General features: G+C 40.5%; 1 protein-coding gene across 1 annotated transcript in view; it reads right to left on the reverse strand.

The window, feature by feature from the left end:
- Positions 1-22929, reverse strand: part of TRPM3 (transient receptor potential cation channel subfamily M member 3) — a 290416-nt gene that overhangs the window by 37113 nt on the left and 230374 nt on the right. Inside the window, 8 exon segments of the mRNA XM_065657683.1 lie at positions 3665-3832; positions 6330-6558; positions 7392-7681; positions 8737-8766; positions 10380-10520; positions 17609-17659; positions 20282-20416; positions 22192-22292. Of these exon segments, the coding sequence (XP_065513755.1) occupies positions 3665-3832; positions 6330-6558; positions 7392-7681; positions 8737-8766; positions 10380-10520; positions 17609-17659; positions 20282-20416; positions 22192-22292 (1145 nt within the window).

The raw sequence follows: 22929 nt of genomic DNA on the forward strand, positions 1-22929 counted from the left end.
AGTAGGCCAGCACTTCTGCCTGGCTGGCACTGTCTCCCACCGCTGTTTTCTAGATAGGCTGAAGGAGTGCCTCACTGCTGACATGTGAGATGCTGCGAACACCATCCCCAAAAAGGGTGGGTGAGGTGGTCCAGGAGCACAAGAACACTGGTCTTCAACCTTTCCTATCTTCCTTAAGAACTGTATTTTTAGTGAGATAATATTTGGTTAGTTCTTGCCATGGAGACAGACAACACAGTGTGAGTCCAGAGGACAACACTACCAGCTTTGCTGCTGCTGAAAAGTCCTAACTCAGACTCTTAGTGATGACCATGGAAGTCCACACTTCCTATTTTATGTGGAAAATTAGAATGAAATGAGCAAAACAACAAATGAAACATCTTTTAAAGGACTTAGATGAGCTATTCTGCATTCTAAAATAAGACCATTTACTGGGGAACTCTAACACCTAAACAATAAGGCACTGAATAAGGATAAGTTCCTAGTTATGGCTTCTAGAATCAGTGTTATTTTGGAAGGAGGGTAGACTGCTGCGGTTTCTAACTGGCCTAAAAATAAGGAACTAATTAAGACTCTGGTCAGGACATTGTACAAATACAAAGTGTCCCTAGCCTTTAGACTTTAATGCCCTTCTACTCCTCTGTGTCTAACATTCAAGATTAATGACTGGCAGCTCCACACATAAATTGAGGTAAATTCCTTGGTGCTGGGAGAGTGGTGATGAGAGCAGTATTTGAGCATGTTTTTGTGAGTAGCTGCTATAAGGAAAGTCTGTTGCCAGGCATGTAGGTGTTAAAGAAATGTGTGTCAAGTGCTATCATATATCTGTTATAAATTTAAAAGCAGGTGTCGGTAACAAGTAGTTTACAGTGAATAAATACTACAACTTTATAGTATATGCCAGTGTTCAGCTACCCACCAGATCCTTTGAGAGAAGCATAAAACCAATACATGCATGCAGATGCACCCGTGTGGACACTTACTTCACTGTTGCTGCAGTCTGCGTGATCACACTATTCTGTGCAAAGGAGGTGTAACACAGCACAAAAATCACTGTGGCCCTGTACCTCATCCACTCTGCACAAGCGCAGTCCAGAGGAAGAAACTTACTGTTTTGGCCTATCAGTCACCTGGGCTTAGCAGTTCAGGGCACACATGACTTCATTAGAAATCAATGAACAGACCTTGACTAGAAGCGATCTCTTTATCTTAGCAGTACTTTTATAAAAATGCATATGGGTGCAATATTATAGGAATACAGAGACTTGAAAAGTATTCATTGGGAAAGATTAGAAATAGAATTACGCAGACTGATTGATGATACCTTATTTGCCACAAATGGACTTTTGAGGTGACCAAAATGATTTTTAGTTCATCAGTTTTGTTTGTTTAAACTTTAAGCTGAACAAAGCTCAGAAACTCATAAAATGGAAAGATTTTGAAAATATTTTAAACACCATGTGTCAATGAAGTAAGTGAATAAAAGAAAATCATAGCAATCACTAAAAAAATGTATTTGTTTGTCCTGAAAGGAAAAAATGTGGAGAAAAATATGCAGGTCATTTTGAATACAACAGTTGCAAGCTATGGTTAGTGTGAGTGACTGATCTATTGAGCTGAAGTTCAGCAACTGATTTGCGATATCACATTTGTGATAGTACATCACAATAAACTATTAATCTTAATGAACTATGAATAAGGAATCCTTCATATAAGTGTGGTTCAAGGGAAACTTCCCTAAGTCACTTCCCAAACAGTCTTGCAGGCATCCTCACAGCAGTGGAGAAGAGACTTGACCTAACTTATGCCAGACCATTTGACTGAGGTCAGAACAATGCAAAACTTCAATATAAAATATTTTCTTATATTTAAAACATGTCAGGTAGGAACACTCCCCCTGACATGGTGTCTGAATGTGACTAAATATAACTGGCTATGGCATCTAACCATAGAAATATATGTAAAGGCCTCTTTGCTAGCCAGTCATCTCTCCTTACCTCTGAAGGGCACCTGACTGAAGAAGCTGTGTTAGAAATCCTAAAGCACAGGACAGATTATAAGCAGAAATATTAAGTCAGTAGTAGTGTACCCAATATATAATTTCTAAACTTGCTGGACTCCACAGAAGCAGTTCTTATTTTATAGAAAATGCTGTAAGTGTCTGAAACTTCACTAGAATGATGCATCGTATTTGAGGGAGTTAAGAGCAGAGTTAATGACAGGAAAGAGCAATAGGACTGCCAGCACATGGAAGGGAGAAGGGAGGGAACATCTAAGACTCATTTGGAAAAGCAAATCCAGTTCAGCACATGACTATCTTGTAGTAGGAGTCAAAAGGTAAAAAGGAAACAGTATTGTAGACAAGAAACCAGGATCTGGGATAACTTCAGAGAGATGGAAATCACTTCCTTCCCAAATTTCTCCCCTTTGCCAAGAAAAAGGCAGCTTGTGAAGTGCTTATTTGATTAGAATAGGCACTTCATAAGTGGATCAGAAGCCAGAGACAGTAAACTGCAACTAATAGCTAATGAGCAGAGAACGGCCCATTGCTGCTATTCTGGCTTCTGGTCCTTCCCAATGGCCAGGTTCTTGCCTGCAAACGGGTCCTGTAGGTGGGTCTTGTGGGCTGCTCCTTCGGCTTGCCTGCATATTGGGTCCTGTAGGCAGGTCCTTCTGCCTGCCTGCAGACGGGGTCCTGTGGGCAGCTCCTGCTGTTTGCCTGTGGGAAACAGTCTGGGTTTTTCTTTTTTTTTTCCCTTTATTTAAAAAAAAAAAAAAAAATAACCAGGAAAATTACTTCTATGCCTCTATCCTGACCTTGACCAACTGGGGTTGAGTTTTAAGCCTTTCAAAGATGCCACAATCAAACCCAAACCAAAGCAAACCAAACTAAGCTAAGGCAGGTCTGATAGCTCAAGTGATAACTGCCCAAATTAAAAAGTGTCAAAAAAGCCCAAGAACAAGAGATTTGAAATAGGTTACTTGGATAATTTTTAGGGCTTTAGGTATTTGATTCTCTCTGTGGTGTAAATTATTCCTCTAAGGCTATGTTACTAATAAGACAAGTTCATTGTTACACAGTTCTGCTGAGAGGCAGAAGCTCTTAGTAAGGGCTGAGCTGTCTAGCTGCTTGCGAATATCTTCAGTGGATTAAAAACTCGTGTGTATGTGTGAGAGGCAATAACCACAAATTCACAAAGAATTTTGAAAAATGTTTTAATTACTTTTCTTGCCTGTTTGCACACTTACTGGCCCTCTAATGAAATTAACCAAAAGAGAAAAAACCTCCAGCTTCTACGAATCTTTGGGCATTTCCATCCAAAGGAAGACTTAGCAACCCTCTTTTCTGCCAGAGAGGCTCGCTCATATATCATGGCTGAGTGCTTTCAGTCCCGAAATCTCATGAATTTATTTCAGACAATGTGGCATCATATTGAATCAAAATATGAGGATATTACATCACAACATGGTGCTTCAGCATCACCATGCACTGCTGCAACATCGAGACACAATTATGCCGACATGTCTGGTTTGAATCCCATCAAGGAGAGGGGACTGTTAGGAATGCTATCCTATCATCTGCTAAATTCAGCCTGCAATGCCCACAGAGGTGGGAACAGCAAATTGACAGCCCCGAGGCCGGCAACTTATTTTCAGCACTTACAGTGAGTTCCATGTCCTCTTCCTCTTTTTCTTTCACTGGCTTCTCTGGTTCCTCTGGCTCCTTCTCTTGGAGATGGATCTCGTTGGCCTGGGACATGTAAGGCATATCATCTTTGTTCTTGAACTCCAAGCTGAGGATTGAAGGAGGAAGTAGAATTCCTAGAATTACCTAAAGCAATAATAATGATAACAATAATCATCACAGTAAACAGATTACAATCACAATGGTTACTTAGTATCAAATGGAACAACTCTGTCAGGACATTCAGGAAAAGAAAAATAGGCACGCATGCAAGTTTCTATGGAAATAGAGTATTTGTCAGCTGGGGTAATGTTTTCAGAGCTCTATAGTGAAATAAAGCACATAAATTCTATTAGCATTGCTGTGAGTGCTATGGCTAATTGGCCCTCTTGAATATTTTATCTGCTTGCTCATCAGAAGCATCTTGTTACACACCAGAATATATTTACAAAATATTATATAAGGTCAACAGCAGGTGGGACCACAGGGGTGTTCAGACCTTGGACCTGCAGATTTCTGCATTTTACATAATAGATAATACCAGTGCAAATGAGCAGTACTAATTTCTACAGAGAGGATTACTAAGTCTCAAGCTCTCTGTGTTCATGTGTAATGCACACAGGTACTCAAGGCATAAGTCTGTGTGGATCTAAGGAGACAAGGCAAAGCCAGTAATAGCAAATGCTGATGTGTTTAGCTATGAGGTCCCCTTAGATTTTGCTTCAGTAACCTGGCAGCCATGTAATGCTCACGTTACTGCCAGCTCCTTCTCTTCTGCCTTTCTTCTCTTATGATGTGACAGTGTAGAAACCATTAAAATTACCTCGTGCAGATACTTGCAATGAACAATACTTGGGGTTAAATCAGTAGTATAACCAAAGAGATATCATGACAATACAAAAAGAAGGGGCTTGTCGAAATTCACAAGCACAACAGCTTTTCCTGGTTTTGCTGTAATCTCTTGGGAAATTACTTTTGTCATAAATCTCTCTCTAAATGACAGTGAAACCAGATAGCTTGTTGGCAGGTCAGGGAGGGTGACCGGTTGTGGTCATCATATCAGCAGACAGCATGTGTGCTGTTTGAACCTCCCTGAAGTACCACAGTTAGGAGCAGTTAGTGTATGTGAACGCTGTGCCCAGGCTCGGAGGAGCTGAGCAGCAGCTGCCTGGGCTGCTCCTGCACCCAGCCTGTCACAAAAGGATGTGTCCAGGGAGAGGGGCTTACAGGCAGACCTCGCTTCCCAGAGAAGCTATGCATATAATACATTCAACCTTCTCGCCGTTTCCCAGTTTTAACAGGAGAAAATTGTTCATGGGAAATAATCCATGAGTCATGCCTGAAAATTTATTTCTTTGCCATGCTGCCTCTTGCTCATGTAGCTTGCAGCCTGCTCTAGCTTTAAGCAGGCCCTGCTAATGAGCTTCAGTGAAATAAAACACAGACTAGAAACGGAGCGAAGGATCCTGGTGAAGCCCTGATGTTACAAGAAGCTGAAAGGAAACAATCTGTTGCCTTCAGTTATTCATTGTGAAAGAAAGGTCTGTTTTATGGCTTAAGAGATGCACGCTGCAAAGAAAGCACAGTGTGGGAAATGAGTTACTGCACTGATCCCCATCTACCCAGGCTGAATATCTGCAAAGCCAAGCAGTGAAGAAGGCAGCAGTCCCTCTGAAGGGCAATGGGACTGTGAGAAAAATAGGTAGTAAAGATGTCTTCAAATGTGATAATGCTTTCTATCTGTGAGAACAATATTTGTGCACAGCTCCTGTGGGAGGATGATGAGAATGCTATCACCCACTTATTCACCACTGTCACTGGAGTAGACCCAGTATGATAACGATGCATGTACTCATAAGCATTCCTGCACTTACCAAATGTATTTTCACACTGCAAAACAACCGAGCAATTATCACTTTTCACACACATAATTAATGCAGGAGCGAGAACCCCTTCACTGAACATATTTCTCAGTCAGCTGGGAGGAAAAGGCAATTCCTGTTTACGTACTGACTGGTGAGTACTTTGGGGAAGGTGAAAGTTGGCAGCCCATGAATAAAAACCCACCTCCCAGAATTCACCTTACTCTGTTAGCGGTTTCACTAACTGTGGAAATAAAGCTGAAACAGCTTTGAAAATTGAATTATCCTCTAGATCCTCTAAAGTGGTCCCTTCAGGTCAGTCATCAGGAAGATTGGCAGGGGATTGCAAGAAAATTTGTACTGCTTGCTTTGGCCTGCTCTGGGGAAGGTTGTTGGATCAGCACCTTTCTCTGGGAGTTAATTCACTTACAGATAATTTTTCTTTATATATTTTAAAAAACCTTGGCTAATTCCTCAAGTATCCAGGGCAGGGCGACATACTAACCCTCTGGCTCAGTTCTTATTCTGGTAACTCTCACTGATGCTGGAAAGGGCTTTGAGAAAGATGATGAAAAGACTAAGTAGTGTGCTTTGAACTTGGCTTTGTGATAAGCTCCTTGCTGAAAAACTGAACACAGGAAGAACACACCCTGGTTAATGCCACTAGGAATAAGCACCTGAAATATGGTCAATTGAGCCAGTTATTACTGATCTGTTTTGAGCCATCTCACCATCTACTAGAACTCCTGAAGCTGTTGATTTTATTTTAAAACAGTGCTGACCTTTAGGCCAGAATTTTTGCGCATCCGGAGACGACCCATCCACATGTCTGTGAGCAGCATTTGGCTGCAAGTGTGAGCAATGAAGTCCCTGTGCTTGGCTGCCACTGCGAGCTGCAAGCATGTGGCGTTGCTCCAGTTCTTCAGCTCGTAGGTCAGCAGTTTCATTGCCAGTTGCTCATCCTGCTTGTACGACTGGTCCAGCAGCTCCACCGCCAACTGGCCGAAGTCCCTGCAACAGAGGGACGTTCGTTCATTCCCATTATCTCACGCAGCCTGCTGCAGAAAACACCCCTCTGCAACTGACAGCCCCTGCAATGGGGGCACCGCGTTCTGTCATGCAAATCGTGATGTTGACTTTATACACGGAAACCCACATTTTCAAATGTGAGTGGCTAATGGTAGGCATATAAATAAGTGCCCTGAGTTAGAAGCGATGAGCACCCACACCTACCAGCTGTCTGCTCCCACCTGCCTGCCCACCTCCCTGACATTTTCTAGCTGAAATCCTCTGTTTATCTATAGCTTAGAGGATTGCTTCTGTGATGTTTGCCCATGATTTTGTGGCCAAGTATTCTGTAAAAAGGAGGGTCCAAAACCCTTTCGAAAATTCTATGTCTCAGACTTTTAACAACAGGAAATATTACTAAGGAACCTAGTATCTTGTTAGTTAATACTTCTGCCTGAATATTATGTTCATAAGGATTCCAACAAATGTTCTACTTCGGGTGAACAGAATGTCTTGAAAAAGCATGGAGAAAAGGTTGCAGCCTGACTCTTGAGATCTCAGGGAGAACAGGTAGACAATACAAATATTTCATTGCCTTCTTGACACCTTCTCATTTCAGAAGTTATACTGCTAGCAGCTCTGTTTCTCTGGGAGACAGATTGTTTGAAAGTCATTTAGAGTTTCTCTGAAGGAACTTCATTTTCCCTACAAGTTAGCAATGAAAGTAAGATACAGATAAGCAAGTTTCAGGCAGGTTCAGCAGCCTCCTTTTTTTCTTTTTCTTTTTTTTTTTTTTCTTTTTAAACCAAGGAATGTGTGCATGAAAAAAAATTCACCTGGAATTGTGGTTCAGCTCTTGAGATATGTCATCCACCATGTCATTTTCTGATGCTTCATGGGCCATGGCTTTGCAGAGTTTACAGGCCACCAGTGCTTTAGCCATAGCTTCTTCCCCATGCTGCCAAAAGAAAAGGGCCATCTTCTGACGCTTCATCAGCACAGCCCACACCATCAGCTCGTGGAATGGGAAGGGGAAGTGATTGATCTCGGGGTCATCTAAATCAATATCAACTTCTTCTTCTCTTTTCTTTGTTGTTTTCCTTCCTCGCCGCAAAGGGACATCATCCTGTGAGAATTGTAGAGAAATTTGTTTCACTAGTGAAAGAACTGAGTGAATTCACACAGTGCATTGGAGTCAGTACCTGAGATGTCAAACACATTCCCTGCAGGCCAGCCCTTTCAGATTTTTCGGACAAAATATTTACACAGGAAAATGATGGAAAAAGTATTGGTCCATGCATGATAATTAAGAAGTCAGTAACCCCATACCTAACCACAGGGAAAAAGAATTTTGGACTACCACTCTGAACTATTCTTTCTCCCTGAGAACAGAGAGCACAATCACACAATGTCTAGAACCATTTCGCAAAAGTTGCCATTAAAATAGAACTAAGAATTTGCTCCAGGACTGCTGAAGACTCCCTTCCTGCTTATTCTTGTGTTTTCTCCCTTTATCCTCTCACAAGAGTAGGAATCTCCTTTCCTTCCTCCCATTCTGTCTTTATATCCCAAGTCTAACCCTTCTTTCTCCAGCTCTTTGTTTTTTCTGTCGCCTTTAGTTTCCTTCCCGTTTTACCCTACTGTTTTTATCAGATGAGCTGAGCCATTCTGTGCTGCGTCTGTAGACAGCAAAATGAAAGTTGTCATATAAAATAAACAAACAAGAAGACACTACTGCCTCCTTGAAGCATCAGGGTAGCCAAAAGCATCAACAAAACTGACGGAAATTTGGCCCATGTAAATATTTCTGCATCATTCTCTGCAACTGCCTCATTTCTCTGAACACATTTTAAAGTTATATAGTTATCTGAACTGAATTCTGCTTGGCCTGACAGACTGAAACATTTTGTTTAATCTTCATTAAAAGAAAAATGATACACAGAGGGGTCAGAGCCTTTTCTCTTGCCTGTCCACTGGAGTTTTATTAAGAAATGTTTCTTAATCTGACCCTTGCATAAACAAGTTATGTGGATGAAAAATACGATTTGTGTGGCACATTTCTCATACAAAACTTGAAAACAAGTTTTGGTGCCTTTATTACAGTGAATTTAAACATTATTTTGATACAGCATGTATTTGTCAAAGAAGTAAAAGACATAAGATTTCTCACAGATTGCCTACCTCCATTCCCAATAGTTTCAGGGCTTTCGGCTGTACAAAAAAGTGAGAAAAATGTTATTTCTCCCAGAAGGGTGATGAAAAATTGCAACTATATGTGTATACATACATACATACATACGTAAGTGTATAATGTGTGATGTATAGCATATAATATAGAGTATACATGGTGTTTCAAAAATATGGACCCAATTCAAAATCACTATATCTCTGCAACCATGAACTGCCCATGAATGAAACTCTTACAGGCCATACAGCAGGTGGAGGGAACAAAGAGCATTTATAAAAAGGTTACTAAAACTTGATAACTCATTAAACTGTTTGTAAACTTTTGTGTAATTTTAACATGTTTGGTCCATCTTTTTGGAACATCCTGTGTAATACAGAAAATATAATACAGAGTATATAATAGACATAAAACATGCTATAGATAATACATAGGTAATGCAATGTAATGTAATATAATATGCACATATCAATCAAACAATTACATATATATTTAATTTAACCTTGAGTTTGACCTTATTTCACTAAAACACACAACAGAATACATACATTTGGATTCTGTTACAAATTACAGCTGGTTTGGGGCTGTTCTGGTGGAAAAGAGATAGGAATTACTGCTGAGGCACGAATGGTTTTCTCTGGAGTACATCAGTATTTTGGTTGTTCCCCGGCACACTTTTATTGACTGCTGTGGAGCTGCTCTGTATGTTGGTTCAGTATCTGTGAAATCGCTACTCTAACACTTTTCTTGGCAGAGTGACTAAGGGAACAGAGTCTCTCCCAGCAGCTACGATTACTACCTTTCCTCTCAAAAGTGAAGAGTGAACAAACAAACCCATTTCAGGTGTTTGGCTGTAACTGTTTCAAAGATCTGTTGCTCTTTATAGCCGCTTAGAAAAATGTTCAATGGTGTGTATTGCTAAAAGCTGAACTGAGACATGAAATGAAAATGTGAGTTAAAAATAGGCAAAGAAAGAACAATGAATCTTACTGGGAACAGTTGAGCAGATTTTCCTTTGTGCTGGATTGGGTCAGTGGCATTATGGATGACAACAAATATCTTTTGTATTTTAGAAAGGTAGTAAACTTACTTTGGATTCACAGTATTGTAATCTATCAAACACGAAACCCAAAAAATACTGAATGGTGTTTTTGCCATAAGCCCACTGACTCAGCTGGAGCCACATCCAGCCAATAAAGCAAATTTTGAGTTAGAAGTTTCTTTTCCCTGACACCCTGACAATCAAGAAGAGAGATAGGAAATGTGTCTATCAAAACACATGTTTTTCCAAGTCTAACTCAGGTGCCCTATGGTTTTATTGGTAAAGGTCAAAAGACTTTTATTTCAAAAGCTATAGATACTCATAATTACAGATTCTAAAGCCAGAGGAGACTGTTTTATGCACTGGTCACCAGGGCAGCAGAACCCAATAATTTTTTCATTAAATTAATAAAAAAAGCAGCTTGTATCCGTGGCTGGCTTATGGTGTGTTGTGGTGAAATAGCTGATATGTACATAATGGAAATAAACCTGCAGATGAAACAGCACGTGCATGTGGATCTCCACAGCCTGGATCCATCTAAGAAGCCACCCTGCCACTGGATGCAGTCATACGGAAGGCAAATAACTTGCTCCTTACCCTCTTGGGCCCAAATAAATTGTGGTACAGTGTTCTGAACCGCTTTCGGGTGTAATTGCAGCGATACGCTCCTCCCATCAGGTACTCTATCACCAAACCAATATCAATCAGACTTATACGATAATCGGGAGGTAAGTTTCCCTGTAATGAAAATAAGAAGGATGGTGGGAGAGGAAGAAATGCTTATTACTGGTGTTGTTAAATATACTTTATAATGGTGTAAAAATAAAAATAATAAATAGTTAAAAACAGGAATGTATTATTATGCTGATTGATTAATTCACCTTAAAATAGATCCAACCGAAACCTGGATATTCTCGCTTGGAAAGAAGACATAAGTTAAATAAGAAGGTGAAGAACTTGTTGGAAGTAACAGAAGATAATGTCAGTACACAGTGCTCATATTCTTCAGCTGGGGAAACAAGGAGCATAACTGCAGAACAAAAAGCACGAGGATCAGCACACTTGAAAAGTCACACACAGTTGCTGGACTCTAGTCCTGCAAGATAGCACCTTTTCCGCACCATCTGTCCCCATAACTCTTTTCCAGGCATCTCACGTCTCTGCTGGCATCTCTTTGGCCTGCCCCATCTGCACTGCCAAGGCACAGGGAAGCGACATTGTTTGTCCACATGGAACCAGCTCCTGCATGTGATCTTCCCATCCTGCAGTGTTTCTTTCCCATCTTCCAGCAAAGGAAGGGCAGGGGGAAAGAGCTGTGTTGCCTAATCTAGAGGACTTACACAGTGCATGGGTTATTATTATTGCTAGTTGCGAGAGGCAAGGAGAGTGTGTTAGCTTTTGTTCTTGGCGTTATGTACTTATTTGTACATAACCCCACATATCAAGTATCTTTACTTAAATTCCACACCTAGTGTGGGGAAAGCATCTGTATGTATGAAAGTAATTGTGCACGTTGCAATAAACAAAATATCTGTGGCATGTTGTAATAAACAAAATATCTGTGGCTAATTCTTTGGGGTTTTGTTCAAGGAGAAAACTAGAAGGCTGGCAATTTTCCTGGATGGTCTCTCCTTGAATTCCCAACATATTTTACTGAAGGCCCCTCTAAGCACAGTAGTCCTACTACCTAACTTCCAGCAACGCCAGGGAGAATGTCTCCCAAAAGGCTAACTGTGCTTGTGGTCATTAGCAGGATCCTGGAAAATATGTCTACATACTTACTCTTCCCTTTCTTTTCCTCCCTTATCCTCTGTTAAACGTTATATATATATATATATATATATATATGTACAACGTCTTCAGCATGCACCTTTTATTTGAAAGGGAAAAAGAATGATAAATATGTCCACATCTCATTGCCCCTACTTTGTGAACACCCTTGCACGTGTCATCCTTCTTTTCCCTGTCAGGCCTGCAAACAGCAGAACTAAGGTTATGAATTCTCTGAGACTTACGGCTTGCAAAGCTATGAAGAAAGGTCTTAGCATCAGATGCTCTCTTACTGCACAGCTGAGTCTGCCTTTGAGTTAACCAGTAGCAGTGAGCCTGATGCAACCCCCAGCAGGCCAGAATAATTTCAGGGTGGGCTGTTCTCAAGGATGGGCTGGTGAAGTGCTCTGGCAACGGAAGAACAAAACCCCAGTGTGGGCACATCTGCTCTTCGGTTCCCCCTCCCTCTGCTGGGCGCTTCATGAGGAAATCTGATCCTTTTACAGGAGGAAAGGGCTAATGGGAAGAGAATGCCCCCAAATGAAATTTTGCCTCCTATAAATCACTGCCTCTTGAATTGTTCAGACAACAGTTTGTGGTTCAGAGAGCAGTTCCCCACCAGAAAAAAAGGTACGATTCAGCAAATTGTGAATAAGTCATCCAGACCTAAAGATCTTATTAAGAATTTTGCAGATTTATAGAATCCTCTCTGTCCTGTAGGTCACTGTGCAAGAGATGTAACTAAAAATTAAAGGTGGAAAGACAAGCAAATTATTTTTCTGTGAACTGAGAGAAGTAGCCTTGTAAAAGGAGAAAATTACTCTAGTAAAAAAATTAACTTTTATAGTCAACATTGCAGAAGAACCAGGAAATTGTAATAGTTAGCTTCAAACTTTTTCAGTACACTGTAATAAAATAATCACATTTTCTATAATGATATACAGCAAAGATTACGGTTAGCCTGTACCTCTTCTTATGTGGTCATCAAAAGAAGGTTAGTAATTTGCATGGAGCAATTTTATGATGACCATGCCTTGCTGGAAATATCTGCATGTCTGCAGATATCTGCCTGGCTTCCCTGCAGATGTGCTTATTAGATTCAGAGCAGAGAAACACTTAATGGAGAGCAGATGGCAACGGGTTCTGCACGAGAGATGAAATGGATGCAGAGACCTTCCTTCCTTTTCCACTTCAGCAGGGAAGAGCAATGCTTATTTCCCTCCCTGCTCACCACAGTACAAGCAGCACACTGGAAGGCTGAGGAAGGAGAGAGGGAGGTGGTGCATGGTGTACCATGCCTAGCAATGAGCTGGGATTCAAAGGGACAGAAGATCAAGCAAATTTTGTGGCACAAGACAAGCTGCCAACTATATTTCAGAAATGTCCCTTAGCATGTCCTTTTGCACTCTTACTACTCTTGGCTAATCTGGTGGGTGGGAGAATCCCTGTGGTTTGCAGGAATGCATATCATCTTAGTTTGAACCTGGTCATTTTTATTCTGACCTGTTTAAAGAAAAATAAATCTAAAAATTAAATCCTGCTATTTTTTTGTTATCATTTGCTTGTTTTTGTTGGCTTTTGTTTGCTTGTTTTCCCCCAAATGTTCTTCTCTCTCCAGAATGCTTAAGTCAATGGCAGGTTTTCTAGAACAAGAATGAAGGCACTGGCAGAAGTGGGAACTGTAGTTCCAAGACCAAGTTGTAGTTCTTCAACAGACTCCTGCTGTCTTAATGTAAGACACTAAAATGGAATGCTTTGATACTATTAAGTGGCAAAAAATACTTGAGCAATTAAGAAAGCAGAACATGCAGCAGGGTGCCACATGTGTTAGAAAGCATGAGTTTCTTGATATAGTTCTTCTGATTTCTAAAATTTCACAAAGGGATTTAGATAAAAAATTTCCAGCAGAGTAACTTTAATAAAAGATGCATCTCAACCTCCCAGATAATATTGAAACACTTTGCCAAAGAAAACTTAGAAATTCAGAGCAGAAATGCACATTTAATAGACACAGACATAGATGTGGCTCCATGGTAACACACAGGTACTTTTCTAAAGTGAGCAGCCCTAGTAAAGCCAATTGGACCATACTTGTGAGTGGAGCTATGCATGTCCCAAGCATTTGCTGTATCAGCAGACACTCTGAACCACCCTGGCAGCAGTGAGTCTGCTGTGAGTGAAGCACAGTGGTACATGTGGGCAGCACCCTTCCAAGAACAGCAAAAATTTGGACGGGCCAATTCTAGTACAGCCAAGTTGTTCAGAAATGACAGAAGAGGAGGTCTGATTTTTTGGGCATGATAGGTACCCCTGTTTATAATCAACTAAACTTTTATTCCTTAGAATTCTTTAGAATCATTTCAGTTGGAAGAGACTCTCAGGATCATTGAGTTCAACCATAACCTAATCTAACATAACCTAACTCTGGCACTAAACCATGTCCCTAAGAACCTCATCTAAATGCCTTTTACACACCTCCAGGGATGGTGACTCAACCACTTCCCTGGGCAGCCTGTTCCAATGCCTGACAACCTTTTCTGTGAAGAATTTTTTCCTGATATCCAATCTAAACCTCCCCTGGTGCAACTTGAGGCCGTTTCCTCTTGTCCTATCACTTGTTACTTGGGAAAAGAGACCAACACCCTCCATGCTACAACCTCCTTTCAGGTAGTTGTAGACAGCGATCAGGTCTCCCCTCAGCCTCCTTTTCTCCAGGCTGAACAGCCCCAGTTCCCTCAGCTGCTCCTCATCAGACCTGTGCTCCTCACCAGCTCCTCAGCTCCTTACCAGCTTCGTCGCTTCGTCTGCACCCTCTCCAGCACCTCAATGTCCTTCTTATAACAAGGGGCCCAAAACTGAACACAGGATTCCAGGTGGGGCCTCACAAGTGCCAAGTATATTGGCCAGGACAAGCTCTTCAGTGCTAATGCATTATTATTTTCCTGAAGAAACTTGAACTTTAAAGTGTAGCTAATCAGTTGCAGTATTTTTTCACTTCAAGTGCATTTTTATATTCAGCAGGTATCAGGCCTCTGATTTTACATGCTGGGGGAAAAATAATTATTTCAAAATTCTGTGTATTGCTTGTTAGTTCTCTGGAAATGTAGACATACAGAGGCAGACCAAATTAAAGGACTTGGAAAACTTGTATCACCCCATAGTGGGATTAAGATATATTGATTATATACCATTTTTGTATTAAAGAAAAAAAATCAATCTGTTAATTTCTGCTGATCTTCATTAGCTCGTGGAGCCAGGGAAGGACTTTCTAAAAACAACCTGTAGAGGGCACCTTCCACTTACAGACAGGATGCCCAGCGTGGCCACGGTTTCTGCTTAGTCTGGATGCAGTGGTTTGCTCAGTCTAGGGAAGGAAGTCAACCCTGTATGTTAAATTCTGTCTCCTTGACAGCAGATGTCAAAAAGGCCACGATGCAAATGATGCAGGCAGATTTGTCCCCGTATGTAGTTATGGAACTGAGAGGGTCGAAAAGAGAGACGAGCACACTTGTTTCTAAAGCAGAGCCATTAAGAAGTGCTTTGTCCTGTTAATATATGCAGAATTTAGGCATGCTCTGATTACTGTAAAGTCTTAAAGACTGTTTCACCAGGCCTTTACAATATGCTACCCAGGCCAACAGTCTTCACAACGATATTTGGAAAAACAGAAAGAAACTAAATGGTTGTCTTATACATTTGTGCATGTGTGCACACGTGTGTCTGTAAGCTGCCATAAACAGGATGTGGTAATGTGGCTTCTGTTGTTCAAATTCTTTCCTTTATTAAGCAGGCAGGGTGGTCTTTCAAACAAACAAAAAAATCCCCCTCCTGGTGATTTATACAGCTATGTAACACAATAGTAGTAAATTAAATCATGCTTTTATGATTTGTAAGCATCCCTTTTCTATTTGAGAATTCAAAAGAATGCAGATATAAATAACTTTTTATAGCACACCCCTTTAATTAGCACAGGTTTTAAAATCCGGATGTACACATAAAAATCACAGAGTATGCATATCCTTTAAGCATTGTCTCGTGGTGACATACTACATTTTTTGTGTTTATATTTTGTGATGCTGTAATTAAATCTGAGAGGTTAGGTGTCTGGCATCAAAATATATATAAACTCAGAAAACGAACATCAGCAGTGCGGTCTGATTTTCATGCACAGTGGGTGACGTAACGGTTGGATAGCGATGTCCATTAAGAAGTTATTTCCAAGGAGGTGTTTCCATTTAAACTGTTGTCAGATCTGCTGACTGATTCGTAGCATGGCTGACTGGTAAGGCATCTGCCCGGATGGCAGGGCTATGGCGAGCTGTCACTTTTTTCCAAGTGAACTGTGGTTCTTCCTCATCACTGACAAAATGAGAAATACAGAACCAGACGTGCGTTTTTCTGATGAAGGTATTAGAGGGCTGCACCAGGCTGTTTGTTTTTCAAGCCCTTAAGTATGTTCTAATAAGAGCATACATTGACTTCAGGTAGTGGGAATTACTGGAGACTTTAGATATGGACAGAGGAGAGAAGGATGAATTCAGGGAAAAATGACCATGGAACAAATAATGTCATTAAATACAGCGTAAGTTTATTTAATGTGAGTGTCTACCAATATACACCTATGACTACTGATTGTCTTTGCCTATTTGATGCTTTTTTCCAAGAGCTCCTTTAAAAACACACCTTTTGTTAAAGAGTCAGAAAAAAGATATTGATATTATTTAGTCATTCAAATTGTTATACCTTTGAAATCAGGCTTGGAAAGGTGATGCTGGGGGAAAGAAGGAGTTTGAAAAGGAATAAATTTCAAAGTAAGAAGACTGATTATGCTTATTTCAAACTCTTATAGGCACATAAATAACTGTATATTTAGTAAAAAAAAAATCTAGTAACTTGGGCTTCAAGAGAAGTAGCTGGTCTAAATGCATTATAGCTTTACTCTGCTCCAGCCAATGGGATTTGTGCATAAGAACAGTTTCAGTTTCTTCTGTAGGCATTTCTGATGGTAATATACTATATATAATTGAGCAATGATGATGCTATGCCATGCTCTGACTAACCAAAGAAAACCATCAGAACCTCCCTAAACATAACTACTGAATATTCTGTAGCGTTATCTAACAGAAAGATGATATATGAAGCATTGCGACTCAACTCCCCTAGTTGCCTTTGATTCTACTCAGGTGTCAGTGACAGAAGAAACCATAAAAGCCTGCACTCTTACTAAAATTCTCCATTCCTTTTTCAATCTTCTATCTAGTCCCATGTACGGAAATCTCAAGTATGCTACCCTCAAGGTCTGATTTACATAATGTGCAAGGTTGTAATCTACACATACTTTGGGAGAATATTCAAGCTGATGAGGTAAGTTGCAGACTCAGTCTCCTTAGTTGATCCGTATATTTAGAGAATAAGAGATTCTCATTCATTGCTATTGCTGTAACACTTTCAATCCTGAACACATTGCTGAAGGTATTTGTATCTCCTTCCTGTCACAATACCTTTCTGTGTTTCTGTCCTGCCCTGCTAATGGCTCTTTATAATTCAAGATGCTTGGAATTACCTTGATAAGGGGGCAGGGGGAGGTTGCACTACTTATTTTTTGTATATTTCTGCTGAGGAAGATGGCTACAATATATACCACACAACACAGAATGAGGAACTGTTTCAACAAACTAGGATCCAGCACAAGGATAAGGGCTATTTTACAGGCTCAGAAGTAAACTAACAACATGGAAATTAGCTTTGACAATAGTTGCAGGTATGGAAAAATACAGATAACAGCATAAATCCACACAATATGTAAAGGCCTACAATTATACTAGCAGAAGCACTATTACCCAAGCATCTAAAAGCACAGAGAAAGCAAGACAAATAACTTGCTAATTGTGCTTTGTATGCAAGAAGTTCGTATTCGGTACAGACAAACAGGACATTCTGTAATGGCAGGGGAAGGAGAAGGCTCTGACTGAAAGCTCATGCAAAACAGAGATTGTATCTAGCTACAGAAAGCAATCATAGCATTATCTCCAACCTACCGTCTATCGGGCTCTTACCTTTTTGACGTCCCTGACTAGATGATACAGAGTGTTGGATGGTCCATGTCTCTGCAAAGGACAAATAAAGAAGAATAAAATAGTTTTGCATTGTCCAAAGCCTTTCAAGGTATAAATGCTGAAACGGCTTTCTCACCTAGTAGTTTAAAAATCAGACTGAGAGCACTTAAATTGTATAGTTGTATCAAGTAAGAAAAAAAAAATTACAAGAGCATTATTTCACCTGACTTGTACAAAACCTTCCAGTTAGACAACCACAAGAGCTGCCATACTGGATGTAAACTAAGGTCTTTTTACTAGATTAGGACCCTGGTCTAGGCAAAATAGGAGCATAACATGCACAGCCCCTGGGAGAGAGTGGAAGGAAGAACAGCTGCCTGTCAGCCTTCCACTTTCCACCACTGGTGGTTCAGAGAGCCCCTGAGCCCGACATTGCATGTAGGCTGTCTCATCTGAAAGCCACTAACAGCATGCAGTCTGTGGGTTTGTCCAGTCTTCTTTTGACTCTGACTGACATGGAAAACAATCTGCAGCAGACTCCCACAACTTCAATTATATATTATGTAGAGAAGTACTTCCGTTTTTTGTTGTTGTTGTTGTGTTTTTGACTGTTGCTGATATTTTAAGAGACTTTTATGGGAGGTCTCATTATTTGTAATTGATGACCGATGAAACCACTGCATACATGCAGAGTCAGTGTTTCCATACATACCTTGCTCTGAACTTGCCTACACTTAACTTTATGTAACCCCACCACTGAGCATGATGAGACTTTCCTGTGATTCTTCATATGCTGCTTCAGATTTGCCTATCCTGAGTGATGTTAAAACACCTGTGAACATTGTCCCTTCCGTAGTGACTATTTTTGAGACCATCTCAAAACAGGCTGAACAGAAGTGTTCCCAGAACAGGATCTTGGATGACTCTGGTCATAATGTCCTTTTGTGGTGAGAACAGACCACATATTCTGTACTCTGTTATCTATACTTCAAGTAGCTTGTAAACCAGAAGTGTCCCTTATCTTCTATGTTATGACAAATAAATTTCTCTAATAACCTTTGAGGTTTTCAAATATTGCCAAACAGGTTTTGCAAAAACAGGTGGACCAAATGCAACATCCTTATTCTCCTGCATGTTGACTTCAGAAATGGTGACAGATTTCTAAGGCTTAACATTTTCCTACAGAAGCCAGGTAAACTCTTTCTTGACATAAAATTGATCCCCTTGTCTATTAATTCTATTCTTTGTTGTATTTTTACTAATGTGCCATGGCAGAAGTCAGATTCACTGGTTTGTATCTTCCCTGGCCACTCTCAGGGCTCATGTTGAAATTTTATATTTTGTAACTGGCCACCTAATTTTGTTTTGGTGCTAAGGCTATTATGGCATTAGGTCATATATCATAATTGGTAGTTTAGGCATTTCACAGACTGGGTTTTTTTGGAATTCTTGCATGTATCATTTACGGTGATTTCTATAGCTCACAATAAATTTGTTCAAAAAGGCCTTCTTTAATCTGTAGAACTGAAGACTTTCCTCAAACTTACTCCCTGTGAAAACTGTCTTTGTTACAAGAACAACAATGCTTATCTCTGTAGCAAGAATGCACATAGACTTTCTGTACCTTATACACAGATGCTAGTTGATATGTAAAGTTTACACTGATCAAAGATCAGATGGGAATTGGTCTCAAGGCTTGCATGGATACCTGTTCCTCTATATTTTGCATGAATTTAATGAATTCTTTTCAAGTTCGATATTTTTGGAAGACTGAATTCTGGTCACCATCAGTGTGAAACATCTCTGGATAACAGCCTAGTGTGGCAGCTTATGATGGCAGGACTTTGAAACGTACTGGCAGAAAAAACCTTTTCAAAAAGGGCAACGCACTGTATCACAACCCTCCCCAACAGACAGACTAGCAATCCTAAGAACTAGACAATGCTTTATGATTTTTTCCATACTTCTTAAGCAATTTGAACTTATTGGTTTCTCTTGGTAGGCAATAATGAAGTGAATGCTGGAACGTGTTTTGCAGTTGAGAGCTCAGAAGCAATTTGAACCTGTGCAGTTTTATGTTCCTTTTAAGGGCAAAGATATAAAACTTGCACACAGGCCTTTAGAAGTCAGAAGTATCATTTTTGGAACAGTCATTGAGGACAGGAGGAAGTCCTTCACTGTAATAGACCTCCTGAAATAATGAGATTACACCTTTAAATTCAGAATATTATCCCAGGAGGTTTGCTTCTATTTGTTCCTTAGTGGCTGAGTTTGATTACCAGGTGCAAGACTTTATGAAACTATAAGGGCTTACATTGTCAGGAGTCATATATCACCATCCTATAGGTCCTAACTTGCCAGTTATTGCCTTCCAGTCAGTGTCATCTGCCTAGATCTCAGGTGTATTATATTGGAATTACAATGACCAGAAATCAGCTGGTACTGCGTGGGGCTTCATCCATGTCTTAAAAAATCTGTACAGCAGATTAAGTGGACAAGACACAGCAAGTTCCATTGTACAAGAGACAAAGCTAAGAGTCAATGTGGACTTTCAACACAGAAAATTTCTGCAGCAGGTGTTGGCTGCCTTGTGCAACATCATGTCGTTGTAATAGGGGTGGGAACTCAAACAATGAACATAGAGATAGAATATTTGCCTTAGGTTGGCCCTACCGTATTGTACAATTCCTCTAGCCGGGAGATGGTGAGAAAACGATGCATGCTTACTCCATTTTCTATGAGTAATTTCACAAAATCCACTCTGTCCAACACCAGTGCATCCAGCATCGCTTGCTCAAGGGAGCCCACCTGCAAAGCAAGTGATTAATTCAGGCCATTTCTGGGCAGCTCAGGCCGTATCCGACTGGTCCAGTCACCGTGGCACAAGCGCAAATCCTGAGAAAATTCTGAGGGTTGCTCTGCTAGCTTAAAAAGGGATAATCACACTTTTATTCTATGTTGGTTTCTCTGATTCAGGGCAGCATTTAAAAAATGAGTGTCAGAGTGTGAAGATTAAAATTGACTAGGAAATCCAGATTAGGACCAAGGAACTGGAACCCAGGAAACTGGTGACCACATCTCCACGTTATTCACTATATCATTTTCTTTATTTCTCGTTTTCCTGATAAATATTTTATTTATATTGGGTATAATTTTTATGTGCACATACACTTTAATTTTCTCTTTACTAGCTTTTTCCTCTGTTCATGGTGTGCTTCCTCCACAGGAAGCAGAAATAGCTTCACAATTAGCTTTTCTTTGAAGGGCCAAATGCGAGAGGTCTTCTTATGCAAAACCTCTCATTTTCTATCTCTTGCAGGTTGAAGGGAGTTGGAAGGATGAGAAATTATCTCTAACTTACAGTTTTTAGCTTGCAAAATGATTGCAGCTTGCAGCATTTATGCAATTTTTTCCTATGATGCAGTGATGGAGCGATAACGATACGGACAGCTTAATACCATTAAAATCCCTCCTATGCTTCGATGCACACTTATGCCCAGTATTGAAGACAAGATAAATAGTCCTGTTCACTCCATAACTGAAAAGGTAATGTTTTTTCAAACTAGATTTAAGGGTCAGCAAACTCCAGAAACTACATTTGAAGCAAGGATATTTAAACAGAAGCTTTTCCTTTTGTTATATTTTTTCCATAAAGAGTTATAAATGCTCACACAATGATAGCATATAAGATTTTCAGGTTGGTGACCAAACAAGTGTCACAGTAATGAATATCGTCATCCAATTAAACCTGCCAAACAAAGATATCATGAGGTTTAAGGAGCTACAGGTAGAGACAGAGTCCTCCTGTTTTTTTCCTGGGTGACTTCTGCCACTGTAAAAACTGCAGCACAAGCTGGGAGTTGACTAATCCTCCTCTGTCCCACACAGGGTTCACAACCCCGCTGTGTGCAGCCGTCCCACTCCTGCAGAGGAACTCTGCCTGGAGTGTCCCCAGGGGAAAGGTGCTGGCCGGGGAGCCTGTCCCCACAGCTGGACCACAGGATAGGGCAGGCATGAAGCAGGCAGGTTGATGCAGAGCAGGACTGGGCACCGAATTAACACCAGGTTTGGAGCCACAGCCCTTCTCTGGTAACATTGCTGGTCATCTCTCATGGTCCACTTCATGACCTCCAACATTTGTGTGGCATAATTTTGATGTCCGATCATCAACAAATTCAGTATTTTTATATAAAAGCAGATTGCTTGAAGACCAAAAAGAAGTATTTCCTTTCATTTATAGCCTGACATTTTAATATGGCTGTAAACACATACTTGTTTTTCTCAGCTTGCAGAATCATTGCTTCATAGTATAAATGTGTTGCTTCCCGTTTCTTTATAGGTGTGGTCTCTCAGTGTTAAAGCATCGCTAGATGTCACCATTTCCTTGAACAAGCGAACATATTAACATCTTTGTTACCGTGCCTGCCTTCAGTAGCTGTGAAAGGGAACTTTGTGTTTGGCTGAGAGCATGACTCCTCACTATATTTTAAACTGTGTTAAAACTACTGCCACCAACAGAATGGACTTAATACTGCGTAGGGTTTAAAGTATTTTCAGTAGAAGATGCTGTATGCATACTGTACCGGCCATTGTTGCCCATAAATAAAGATCTGACTGCGGGCGATGTCTACTCTGTTCCAGGCTAATGCTAGGCTCAGCTGGTCGGGAGCAGATGCGTTAGCTCCTGTGTACACAGACAGGGGTGCAGGGAAGAGAGGAGGACAAAAAAGAAACAAGACATTAGAGTCAGGCAACAAACCGCCATGGTCATTCCTCTTTGACAAAAGTCTCACAGATGTCCATCTCATTTCTGCAGCCGATCTCATATTAAAACAAAACCAAACCTTTCATTGTACCTGTAATAAAATACTGGTTCTCAAATCTGTATGTATGGTTCTCAGACTGTCTCATAAACATTAATTATTTCCTCACATTCCCCTTGAAAAATACAGCAGGTACATGTGATATCAGCAGATGCAACTTGCAGTGGAGTGAACTGATTGTCCTCCTCTTGGATGGGAAGCAGGAGCAGAAGCCAGGTGGGATGCGGATCCAGCTGCAGGAATTCACACACATACACGTATGCACATAAGCACACACATACAGGTGTATCTAGCAATTACACACACAGACCCCACTGATTTCAATAGTCACACATTTTATGTACATCTTTTATGCGCCACTACCTGATAAGGTGGAGATCCTTTACAAGCATAGGGATTTCTCCTCTATTTATTTGTACTGAGGGGTCTTGGTGAGACAAATTTCCCTTCATACATATAATATTCGTGAAAGAAAGCATGGTATAAAACTGGTGTCAA

Source organism: Caloenas nicobarica, chromosome Z (assembly GCF_036013445.1).
Source record: "Caloenas nicobarica isolate bCalNic1 chromosome Z, bCalNic1.hap1, whole genome shotgun sequence".
Classification (NCBI taxonomy): domain Eukaryota; kingdom Metazoa; phylum Chordata; class Aves; order Columbiformes; family Columbidae; genus Caloenas; species Caloenas nicobarica.